General features: G+C 41.1%; 1 protein-coding gene across 3 annotated transcripts in view; it reads left to right on the forward strand.

The window, feature by feature from the left end:
- The window catches only part of sox6 (SRY-box transcription factor 6), a 162,337-nt gene that overhangs the window by 65,011 nt on the left and 83,824 nt on the right, over nt 1-13,502 (forward strand). For all 3 annotated transcript variants that reach the window (XM_088992398.1, XM_088992397.1, XM_088992399.1), the window contains exon 6: nt 6,546-6,635. In XM_088992398.1, coding sequence (XP_088848524.1) covers nt 6,546-6,635 — 90 coding nt within the window. The remainder of the gene's footprint in view (nt 1-6,545; nt 6,636-13,502) is intronic.

Below are 13,502 nucleotides of genomic sequence, written 5' to 3' on the forward strand. Positions count from 1 at the left end.
TTGGGCTCTTTTGTCAGTCATATTTCATATGCTTTAAAAAAACACATGTCAACATGCTTAATCTACCACAATAATTTTGAATACTCCCTGTCTGTACCTTCTCATGCAATGGACTATTCCATCATCTCTTACTACTTATTTTTCAACTCGATTTAGGACAAAGGCATCTCAACATTCTTGCTAACAAACAGGATCAATAGGTTTGACTGTTTTTTTTTCGCAGTGACACAGAATGCATGTAACCACCAAAAGGCGCCACATGCTCTTGCTCGTAGTAGCACTATAGTCTGTTTCAACCAACGGGGCTGCAGTGACACAAGTGTGTTTTTTTCAAAGGAAGATTGAATCAGTTGAAATGGATACTGTTGATTAATACTCACCAATTACAGTACACCTATTGCTTTAAGCTTCTTGTAATATAATTTTAATTTTCAAAGGATTTTAAAGACTTCAGTTCAGTTTCAGTTGTCATACAATATTTATATTCAAAACAAGTATAATATACAAATGTCACATGTGACCGGGTTTGCCTTGAGCAAAAATGCCGAAATGCACCTGTGTGCCAATGTCTTGAAGTGCATAAACGGCAACAATGAAGCAAACACGTTACCAAAGATAGAGCTTTCATTTACAATGTAGAAAATGCAATGAAAAAAAGCAAGCTAGTTGTTGATAAACAGAGCAATGGATCAAATAAAGCCAGGAAGAAAGCGCAATGCACTGGGTTGGAAGAACCTGAGATGAGGTACATCCCGTTAGATGAGGCCGCCCTATTCATAGCAAGTGTTTACGTGAGCCAGCGATATATTCGGAAGGGGGTGAACATGCAATGTTCAGCGAGCGGAATAATGATTAGGTCTCAGTTAAGGTGCAGGTGCTCCACAATAGTCTGCCATGTCTCAAGGAGGTGGACCTTTTTACTTATGCATGCCAGAACAACTAATTGCACCTTTGGAAGCTCAAATTATTTAACTACACCAGAAAAAGTCTTCTTGAAATGATACAGGTTATTAAGACTGTTGAAAACGAGTAAAGGTGATTGCCTGAAAATGAGCGACAACATACTGTTATGCTCTGAATGCTTTTTTGCCCCCGCCTTTTCCTATTTAGCATTTGTATTGTGTGGCATCACCCGGGTGTGTAACCTATCGCGTTCCGATTGCTCCCTTGCAATTAGCGCCCTTTTTGTCTTCGCTTCAATAACGCCATGATTATGGAGAGTTCAGGAGTATTTGTGGCGCTAACAGCTGTTGTCTCGGGGACTACCGGCTGAATGACAAAAACATGTTTTTGCTCGGCATTTCACTTTCCTGCCTGCCTCTTGTGGTTATTATGTTTTATTTGCGGTGATGATGGGGGTCTTGTTTTTAGGGTGTCTGTGATTAAGATATTCAAAGGACTCCTCAGAGCATGTCACTCGTTTTTGTTCTCTTTTTTCCCCTGCTCCCATCAATCTCGTCTTTTGATTTGTTTCCCATGCAGCGGAGGGGATGGCAAATTACTGTAAATGTCAGCCTATCATTGTCTGACTGCCATTCGTGTAAATATGAGCCAGGAGTGGGTCTGTCAGTAATGTTAAATGCACACCCAAAGCGAAGCGCTTTTAAGCATATCAAGAGCACCACCTTTTATTTTGCATGGGCAAATTATGGAATTCAGAGAATGTACATGCAAACATGGACTGTGTATTTTAAAGAAGATTCATAGAATACTTTCCATATATACCCCTTAATACAGTACTTCCTCCCGAACATCTCCATGAATCCTTTCTCGCCTTTTAACAGCTGATTTACTGTGAACATGTGCGATACATAATCTCTGCCATTCATTCTGCTCTGTCTGCCTAAATCCTTCTTTCTCTCTTCACATTCTGATGGAACATGTGTTTTATGTCAGAAAAGATAAAAGAAAAATTCATTATGTTCGTGAAAAGCAAACCAAATTCATCTGTGCCTTTGTAAAACCATACAGCGGGTGGCAAAGAGCAGAAGTCAGCAATCAACAATCATGTCAATTATTATCATATTGTTGCAACCTAAAGCAGATAGACAAAGATAGAAAGAGACACACCCCTGAACGTTTGTCAAGTATACACATACATGTTTGCGTGTGTGTGTGTGTGAGTGAGTGCATGTGTGAGCGTGCGTGTGCCTATTTGTGTGTGTGTGCGTGTGTATGTGTGCGTGTGTGAGCGTGTGTGTGTGTGTGTGTGTGTGTGTGTGTGTGTGTGTGTGTGTGTGTGTGTGTGTGTGTGCGCGCGCGCGGGTGTGTGCGTGCGTGTGTGTCTGTGTCTAGAAAGCGGGAGTTTGGAAACTTTTGTAACTGACTGCAATGCTTTGTGCAAATAATGACATGTTGATGGAACTAACTTTCATCTTCCTTTTTCTTAACTAGCAATAATAATGGGTTCAGTGGAGTTTACAAAGACGGAAAAACATTTTTTTTCCTCATCTAATTCTTTCCTCTGTGCTTATTCACAATATAAGGACACTGATTTTCCTCCCCATATTCAGACTTTCAACTTATTCAACACATAGTCGGTCAAACATGCTGCAGGAGCTATTTGTGTGAATTTCCATCTCCTCCCAAATTTGCCACCATAGAAAATACACATAGTGCCACAGCTCAACGACACACAGAGTCCATGTTTGTTTTTTCGGTGATTTAGATGAAGCTGGCTGCTTACTTTAGTGAATGAGAAGAGATGCCGCTTAGCATAGAACACGAGGCTACAAATCCTTCGGAATATCCCCCACAGACTGTTATCCTTGACTTGTGGCTAATTTCTTTCTCGATAGTCCTCTCCTCTCTGCCAGTGGCTTTTTAGCTCAGCAAACACTCAAAGGAGAGTATCATCTTTCTCCCGGGGGGATGGTGCGCACAGAGATGCTGGGAATGTTGTGGCAGACAGTTGAAACAATTTCATTGCTGACAACACACTGTAATCAAACACCCATTGGTGGCTTGTTGTAACAAACCATTTTGTCGGGCCGTTTTCAAACATGGTGTTGTGTCAAAGTAAAAAAAGGAGCGTCAAGGCTCTCAATGATTTATGGAATCTAGACTGGACTTTAATATATCTGCTTTTACCTTAAGCCAAATGATTTCGTTTTTTTACATTTAGTTGGCAAAATGAGGTCAGGTATGCCAAAATATAATTTATTCCGTTAAATTATATTCCACTAACAATAATCAAGTTAACCAATTATTTGGATACATATCATTGCATTATTTTGTGTGTACATTTTTGGAACCTTTTTCAACACCTGCTGTTTTCTTGAAGATTGCGTAATTTTTATGAAGACACCAAAGGCACTTTAAAGTGATGACAGTGGAGATAAATAAGCAAAACAGTATCGACAATATATATATTTTTTTTTACAAAATAAGAGACAAAATATTGTTGTTTATTGGCCACTGCTGAGCTGTTCTTGTCACACATACTGCTCAAAAAAACTTTATTATTGGTTTGCCACTTTAATCGGACTGGGGATGCAGATGCGGAAAGAACTACTTTCTACTTTCTATCTTCTCATCTAGAATCAGAATCATCTTTATTGCCAAGTATGTAGAACACACACGGAATTTGTTTCCGGTAGAACACGCTGCACTAGTATCGTCGTCAAAAAAAACTGCTAAGTGGCACTATACAGTTCCATTTTGGCTACTGTTGATCAGATCATGTATGTCTACAGGAAACTGATATTTGTGACCAAAGATGAACACTGGGTTTGGCAGATGACCCTTCACCTTCAGAGTGCCTCTTGGAAACTGAAAAAGTTTCAGAGATAAAAAAAAGGTTACGGGCATTTTTCCAGCAGCACAGTACCAGCCCCAGAGGGGACAATGCGGCCCAGACAAGCTTAGTAGTCCAAAAAGCATTCCCCCTCTCAATGGGAGCACGTCTTGGACACACACTCCTGTAGTTTTGTATGTTGCTATCTGTGCTCGCTGCAGAGCGGAGGAGGTCCGTGCCAGGCGAGGGTCCGCAGGGAGCGCTGGAATTGCTGGGGCTGGCGAAAGTTGGTTCGGGTCCAGTGGGGTGATGCGGGCTTGGTAACAAGCCAAGCTGTCTAGTGCAGCGATGCTGGGAAAATGTAAATAAACGCCCGATAAGGGCTATTGTTTTCATTCCATTCTCATCCCAGCTGAATGGCCTGCTCCCGAGCTACAGATTTTTTTATTGGTAGAAGGGAGGAAAAGCAACGTGAGCGGTGGGGGTGTGAGAGAGTTAGGAGCCCCTATAAGAAAATAATAATAAACACACTCTTGTCGGAATTAATTTACCACAATATGATGTCCTTGTATTGGAAGGGATCAAGAAGGAAAACGTTCTACTCCAAAAATGCACACTAACATTTTGTTAGTGTGTCGCTTTTGGAAATCAAATACTGTTTGAAATGTCGGGAATAATTCATCTTGAGTATGTTAGGACTCAATGTCAAGTTAATCATTATTTTGTCAATATCAATCGACATTTATAATTGCTCCGGTGAACGCAGTCAGGCATTACACAAAGTGATGTCGTATTCTTTTCATTAATTGACTTTTTTGTCTGTTTTCTTCACGCACACCTGGCTTAAAATTGTGTGTCTGCTTTCACTCGGCTCTGTGTTTTGTTGACAGCGTCTAAACACTGAAAAGGGTCTGGGAGTTATTTTATTAACTAATCCAGGCCCATTATTCAGTTCTTCCAGGTGGAAGGTAGGGAGGACAGTGGCGCATTCCAGCTGTAGCCTCCTGTTGGAACACTTGGCATGTCGGGTCTGGAGAAGTGAGGGAGTGGTTGTTCTCCTGGGAAGGAGGTGGAAGGGAGGGCAAGGTCTGGAGTAGAATGGAAGCTGGCACCATATTATCTTCACCAGTTGGCACATTCCTTAATGATCAAGCGCTGGAGCGACATCTGTCATGAGAGTGGATGTATGCAAAGGAGAAAAACAAGAGCATATGCGTGCCTCCTGACATACGCTGGCTATTTGTTTCATCCACCTTTAAGAGAAGCCTTTCGCCGTGCTTCGGGGTGTAATGTAAGGCATTGATGTATCTGTGAGGACAATTATTTGAGAGGCTTTTGATTTTCCTTCCTGAACTTGGGGTGAGGCCCAGGCCTTTTAAATGCCGTGATCTTTCTGTGAGCACACAGGAAGTTACAATACAAACAAGGACATGGACCATTTTCTCTCTTTCCCGTATTGGGTCAAGGGGACATACTGTGAGCTGGGAATTGGAAAGTCAATAAAGCAGAAATAATGTTATAATGACCCTGGTCTGAAGACGTCCTGTTGACCCCATCGCATCGGAGGAAGTGGACAATCAAACAAAATGGCCCCTCTGCTTGATTTCTGTGAAAGCCCTCCTTAAACAAGACAACAACAACCAGTGACCCCCATGGTACTCCCAAGTCTCTCTGAAGTTCGTCTGCTGCCAGGGGTAGCAAATACTGTTTACTTGGTAAGAGCAGACCAAAGAGATGGAGACCAACAAATGAAGCATTTGGGATCAAAGCGAACAATCATTTCATGTATTGCCCCCAACTCTGCTTTCAAATGTGATGAAAGTGATGAGAGTTGCACCGTAGTTTCAAATAAAAAATACTGTTTTAACTAGAATTTTATATCAAATTGAAATTCATAGAGAAGGACTCACTCGGGATACTCAGGGCATTGAATTGACTGCTACCCGGCTGTTATGGTTGACTTAATCATATGATGAAGACTGCTTGGATGAGAAGCCAAGACAAAACAACCAGACCAATCCATTTACCATCGAATCAGTGGTCTGAGAATAAAATGGAGACGAATGAGCATAATCGCTGGCACAAAGGTTTCTTTCACGCTTATCCCGCTCAGAGTCGCAGCACACGGGAGCGTATCCCGGCTTACTTTGGGCAAAAAGTAGACTGCACCATTGACTGGTCATCAGTAAATATCAGAACAAATGTAGGTACAGGCAACCATTCTAAGTGTGCCGAATTGATCCCAAAAAATTGTATGAGTGGTTTGAGGAAGACTTTTGAAGATGTATTTGTTTTGAGGTAATCATTCTTATGTTTGCCTTTGAGTGATGCTTTTGGTTAGGCTCCCGACTGAACTTCCGGAATGGGGCAGACTGAAATTCCAAAGAATAATTTGAATCAAATCTACAGGCGGTTTGATGCAATTAAAGACATGGAGCTTCAAGGTGGAAGTTTGCGTCCGCTGCCGGTGTTTGATGAGAACAAGTTGACCGCAGAGCAGTGCCGGGATGGCCCGGTTCTGGGTCAGCTGACCCGGTGTGTTCTTTATCAGCTGCCCCAGCGACAGCGTGGCAGATTGCTGCCGTTCCTCCTGTGATTCATTGTCTGCTGGACAAATGTTAATTGTTTTCATCATTGGCAGCCATGTACATGCAGAGTCGTGCCTGGTCTAGGTCCTTGCCTTCCAATTAAAGGGTGCTCTTATACTAGCCCGACAATATCCGTCTACTGCCTCACATCTTCCTCACCTCTTGAACCTTACATCAATGCGAGTGTGTCATTTTTCTTCTCTTTTCTTTTTATATTACAGATTCATCCTGCATGGACAAACTACTTTCTAAAGACTGGAAAGAAAAGATGGAGAGGCTCAACACAAGTGACCTCCTAGCTGATGTAAAAGGTAACATAAAGGATGGAGGGTAGCACCATGAACATCAAACATGCAGCACAAAATCCATAATAGGTCCACCATTCTTGTCAGTTTCTGTGTCATCTCAGAAAAAAAAACTTTTACTTTTACACAAGACAAAGGCCTTTGGCTGCACTCTTCATTGGGATATCCCCCCACTACCCCCATTTATCTTTTGTTGGAATGTCCAACTCTCTCCAAAGTGCTGCCTCTTTAATTCCAGACAATTTAACCCGTTCACAGTCTCTGAACAATAAAGTGTAGTCGTCCCCTTCCTGAGCTCTTCATCTCCAGCACTTGCGGAGTATTTTTGCCTCCCCAGTAATTGTTGAATCTGGCGTACGCTTGATGTAAACAAAGCAGGAGAGATACCGCTAACAGGGGAGAGGAGTACAATCGTCTCCTCTCCGAGTCGGCATCGGGGTGGAATGTCTCCACACTGACAGGAAACGCCCTGTCCCGCGCACAGTACTGCCAAGCACAAATCAGTACTCCCTCCAAAAGAGGTTGTTTATGACATAGTGAAGGTGGGCCGCAGATGGGCCGGGCTGCTCCTCAGTTCTTAGCACCGACTGTTACCGAGTACTTTGAGTATTCAGCACACAAAAGCACAATAGCAGCTGGCTGATAACACCTGGCAGTCATTGGCTCTTCATCTCCTCCTTCATGATTCCTTCCAGTAACACAAAAACTAAATCATCATTGCTGCTATTATCTCCTTTTTCAAAGAACTTTTTAAATATGGATTATCATAAAGTCTATACTCAAATGAAAAATTGAGAAAAGGGAGTTCTGTAAATTTTCATCGAAAACAAGTAGGCAGATTGCACGTGGTTGTGCACTCTGTGCTGTACTAGGTGTGCCCAAAATGTACTCTGGCTCGTATCACAACAGATCTAACTTTAGTTCAAAATACATAGTATACTTTTCATTCTTTGAAGTCATCTTCTTGGAGTTTAACACACTGCCTCGACCTATTCTGCCATCCTTTCTTGCACTCCTGGAAATATTCTTCTAGTGTTCGCAGCTCCATTATCATAATGCCTACGTCTTCAAAAAAAGTGCTTCAGAATGAATGACTCTCTGTGTCTTTGTGTTGTCATGTTATTTGTTATTTAGTTTTTATTTTCTTTTGACTTCAAGACGGCGCCGCGAGAGAGGCTGCCTTTCCAGCAGCTCATGTATTTTGTTTGCTGCTGTGAAATGTAAATTCTCCACTGCGACGCTAATAAAGGCACATCCAATCCAATCCAATCCAAAACAGCTCCTCTGGATCAGCGATTCGTAAACATTTTTTCCCCTCCGACAATATTTTCAGGAAGAAGGTGTGATGAACAAATACAACAAAATAGTATTCAATAACCTGCATTACAACTGGTATTTTTGAAACGTAATAATAAATCCGAATCATGACACTAGGAATATCCTATCTGGCGTAACACTCTGGTATGGTATGGTACGCTATGGTTTTCACATACAAATTAAGGGTTGGTGCATGCAAATTTCCAATTGAGATCAATCTGAATTTTAAATAAGACTCCTGATACTGTTTATTAAATGTCATATTTTTCTTGAACATCATGGGCTCGCCCTCTGTCTCCCGAGTGGGCCTTTTCTCCTTCTCAACAACGTTTGTTTTTAAATTTGCCAGCTCCTGGGCTTCATTTTAGCGGGAACCTATCACGTGACGAAGAAGTACGCCTTCACATGCGTCAAAGTGACGTACTGTAGACAAATTAACATAGAATCTGTTAATTTTTCAAATTAAAATATAGTTCAGATTCTGAAATAAATGAAACTAAACTAAGGTCAGTTATTGGCTCTGTACCAAATGACCCACAGAGCGAAGCCGGTCTGCGACCTGGGGGTCGGGGACCGCTGCGACAAGTGGAGAAAAAAAAGTCACACAGAGCCAGGTGGGTTATGACAGCACAGCGATGTTGTTCAGGGCGAAGGACTGTCTAAATGCCCATAGCATCACTTTGTCACCGGTTTGGAACATATCTTTTGTGACACCATGCAGTCCAGGAGCCTTTCTGACACACTTTGTATATCATTACAAAAAGTGTAAAACAGTTAATGTAATTTAGGCTTTTACAAACCCGTTTGATGGAATTAAGATTCAACAGAAGACCAGTTGATGGTCTGTAAACAGTTTGAAAGTAAACATTGTGTCTCTTGATGGGTTATAGATACTGTCTGTCTGTGCAGCTTAGTTCCTCATAAAAATGTTTCTGCTGTCACGATGGCGGACTTCGATTTTTAAATATCGTACCCTTTTATACGACTGTAGACATTTCAAAGGGCTGCTTTGTGACCCCGCTTACAAATGTCTCACTCTCTCTCCCTCACTGCGTTTGAAGTTGGCATGATGTAAATGCAGGCAATTAAAAAAGATAAGCCCAGGGTTGGATACTCACAATGTCCACCTAATTAAAACACAAACAAAGGTGCCAAGTAGAAAACAACTTCAGATTAAGATCTTAAGTGTTATGATGAATCAGATGTGGCATTCATTGTTTGGTTCAAAACCGGCACAAAAAGGAAACATGCCTGTAGGTTGGAGATGAATACAAGATAATTAAACTCTGTACTGGATGTGCGGCCTTGTATCATCCGTGGTCAACACCATTTGCTCATCCAATTATAATAAACTGCCAACCTTTTTGTCATTGCTCTGTCTTGTGATTGTTCTACAGCGGAAAGAAAATAATTCAATTTCACAATCGGTGAAACATTGGTTGACCCCTGGCCCAAGTTTTACTTTTAACCCACGAAAAAACATCCTCTCTGTTTATTTTTTGCTAACCTGCGTCAAAATGAGAAATGTAAATTTCTCCACTGTGAGACTAATAAAGGCATATCCAATCCAATCCAATCCAATCCAATCCAATCCAATCCAATACCTTTTCCCCTGGGGTCTTCTCTCGTGCTCGTCCAACAAACAAATAAGTGGGAAAAAGTTACAGCCAACCTGAAAGGAGATTTGACGATGCTAATTCAAGCACAGAAAATTTAAAAGCAGGGCTACTTGAGCTGAACATGCCCAACAGCGTTTGAAGGGGTCATGTGTTGATACCTTCAACTGACTCCTCACGGCATCAAGAGCGGCAACAGGCAAAAAGCAGAGTAAAACGTCATAGCGAGGGATTTCTTCACCAGTCAATTCCTCACCCACTTGTTTGTTTTCATACCTGAGTTTAGCTGTCAGTCTACAAGCAAGATGAAGAGGGAGATGAAATCTCCTGAACAAAACCACACAGCAAAAGCGAAGGTCGGCTGAAAGGACTCCAAACCGCAGAAAGTACAAGATAAGAAGGGAGAATAGGAAAGCTAGAATATTCCTCACACTTGTTTACTGTAGCTCATCTGCTTATCATAATATATTACGCAGCCTTCATACCTGCACGAGGACAATGTGATGCACATTTTTACGGGTGATCAGATCACTGTGGGTGGCATTTACTTCAACAAGATGTTCTCACAAGAAGTCAAACAAAATTAAAAGCACTGTAATTTGGTCACATGATTACTTCTCCAGATACTTTCTTGCTCTCTTCGGTGTGTCACTGCAAGGATTCACAGAGAAACTGCAAAGTCTGTTCGTTATAAATATGCATGCGATATTACTAAACTAGCCAGAATATAAAAATCAGTGATCTGCAGGTTTACATAACCAAATCTAAGATCCTTTAGGAGCTGCCATATTGCCACTGTCTGTTAACTGAAATTTACATCACTGTTTCGATTTTAAGACCTCTCATTTTTAAATATGACCACAAAGCAAACTCCATCAAAAAGTGTTTTTTTTTATTTTATGTCCTCACAATAGCATTTTATGTGCACTATTAGAGTCATAATATTATTATTATTATTATTATTATTATTAATAATAATAATAATAATAATAATAATAATAATAATAATAATAATAATAATAATATTATTATTATTATTATTAGTTTATCCCAATGCTGTAATTATTATTATTATTATTATTATTATTATTATTATTATTATTATTATTATTATTGAGGGCATATATATATATATATATATATATATATATATATATATATATAGCCTAAACTACCAGTAAGACTTTAGTTTGCTGACGAAGTTTCTTGGATAACAAGCGAAACGTCTGGCACCTTCAAAGAAGTACAGATGACGGCCGAAGAAACCTTTTCATCGAATGGTGTGCATATTTTTTTTGGTGCGTGTGTGTGTTTGTGTGTGTGTGTCTATCCACGTGTGTGTGTGTCTATCCTGCAATCTGCAGCCGCTCCACGATAGTTCCTATTGTTCTGACTCACGACTGGCCTGATTGCGCCACTTCGACCGGTATCACCTCATCAGTATTACTAATCCTATGTTGCCTAAGCAGGCTATTGTATGAACGTTCCAAATTGAATGTCACCCCACCAAAACGGTGGCCTACGCACACTGACCAATACTTACTTTTCAATTCTAACCACCCTTTACAACACAAACTCTGAGTTATCAGAACCCTCCAGCAAAGGGCTAAACTAATACCAACAAGCGTTGAAGGTAGAGAAAAGGAGTCAAAACATATCAGGAGAGCACTCACAAACTGTGGGTACCCTCAGTGGTCATTTAACAAAGGTCAGAAATAAAGAATAGGGAATGAAACCAAAAATTCTGAAGACACAAAAAGGAGACGAGTGAGGTTCAATTTGGATCGTTCGTACAACAGCCTACTTGGGCAAAATAGGATTAGGAATACCAATGAGGTGATACCGGTGGAAGTGGGGCATTCAGGCCAGTTGTTAGTCAGGACAATAGGAACAATCAGTGCAGTGGGAGGGAGTAGTCCTCTGCTGCTATATATATATAGGGCCTAAACTACCAGTAAGACTTTAGTTTGCTGACGAAATTTCTTGGATAAGAAGCGAAACGTCTGACACCTTCAAAAAAGTACAGATGACGACTGAAGAAACCTTTTCATCGATGGACCACTCCTTTACGACTGAGAGCTTACACAGATGCACACCCTTGCATGCAAATACAGTAATGTATAGAGTTATAGCAGATAAGGTTGCTCGGCATACTTTATTATGTGCAAGGGCTTTGAGCCTTTGACTCAACAGGGCTGTTTACGTTTCCCTGCTGCGTGCCAGTTTCCAGGGGGAGGTGGCTGGGGAAGCAGAAAGAAAAAAAAGCAAAATGCTCATGAATGTACTCAAAGTGAAGAAAATATCTAGTTACTCAATTGGAACACAAGCTGTTTTCAGTCTATCGGAATTTGCAAAAGAAGGAGGGGAGTGGGCTTATTATTGGACACTGGTGTTCAAATGTGCAGCTCGAAATCTGAAGCACAAAAATTGGGGATTTCGCACTGCCGCAATCAATTTGGGAATGGTGTCGACATGACAGTAGCGGGGCGCGTACAGGCGGCCCTGTGGCGAGCCGATAAGTGCAAGCGTTTTAGGAGGAGAACACAGGCTGGGCATGGAGGCGGTCGAGACTGATTTGATGCGAGTCCAGCAGGACCTGTGCTGCACTGACCGTCAACACATATAGATTTGTTCGCACAACTTGAATCACATAAATAAAAATATTTTATCTCTTAACAGGAAACACAACATCTTCGCATATTTTGTCTGCAAATCCATTTAGAGGATGTGATGAAAAGCTCTTAGTACAAACGGTGCGCGAGGTGGGGCCCACAGTTAAGCAAGCCTTCAATACGACTACAATAAATTAACACCTCCCATATTACAAACAAGATCTGCCCATTCTCTCGTGTCAAAAATGCCTCAGTTTGCATTTTGTGCAAAACATCTCAGTCGAGTGCTTACCATGTGCACTCAGGTGAAATATGAGCCACACTAAATCATTATTCCTCAGGCCGCAGTCATCAGATGAATGTACCGGAGTGTTGAAGTGTGTGTTCGTCTCTTCTAATGAATTGTGGAATTTAACTTGCGGCAATGCAAGTAACAGAGTCTTTATGTTCACTGGCGTGCGTTTTGAGATTTAAGTTTTCGAGGCTTTCTTCGGGTGCCTGCGACAACTGACTATCCAATTATGAATGACATTTTGTTTGCCATATTGTGTTTCTTCCCAGATCCTATATTCTGTTATTGAAGATCAATGCAGATTTTTATTTGTGACCATACTGTCACTATGAGAGGCATAACCCCCCCCCCTTCCCCGACTTCCATAATAAAGCTAACACAAAGCAAAACATACAAGTTGTAAAAAGTCAACCTTTGCTCTGCAGAAATTCAATGGAAAACCCAAAGAAAAGTGAGGGATCGCTGTAATAGACTACGTTTATTGTCTTACCAAACATAAAGCAAATATAATTACACCTTCAATTTGTTTTTAAACAACCGCATACCTTATTTTTCAGTACACTAGCTTAACTCATTCACTGCCAGACATGCAAAAATGTGTCCACTCCAGTTCCAGTTTTTGTCATCGTCACTCAAATTCCAGGACCCACACAATATTAAGTTTAAGGAGTAAATAAACCTTCAATACAGCGTTAGAAATCGTAGACTCTCTTCTTTCAGCAGAAATGTAGAATTAATTCCGAGGTTATATGGGTCTGCAGCAACATGAGGTGCAAGTGGGGGCGGCTGTTCAAAAGGCAAATGCTGCCCCCTCGTGGAAGGGAAACAACTTTGCTAGAGGTCTGAACAGCACTTTATCCGCACCCCCCACTAGAAAAAAACAAAACCCGAACAAATTCTGGAATGGCGCTCCACGTCATATTTTCAATTCCCGAATAAATTAGGGGATGGCAGTGAATGAGTTTATGCTGATTGTAAAATGCCTCTATTTTGCAATCCCCTTGAATTGAACAATAATACTGCAGGCACGACTCTA

This window comes from Hippocampus bargibanti, linkage group LG03 (assembly GCF_051943395.1).
Source record: "Hippocampus bargibanti isolate YZ-2025 linkage group LG03, ASM5194339v1, whole genome shotgun sequence".
Classification (NCBI taxonomy): domain Eukaryota; kingdom Metazoa; phylum Chordata; class Actinopteri; order Syngnathiformes; family Syngnathidae; genus Hippocampus; species Hippocampus bargibanti.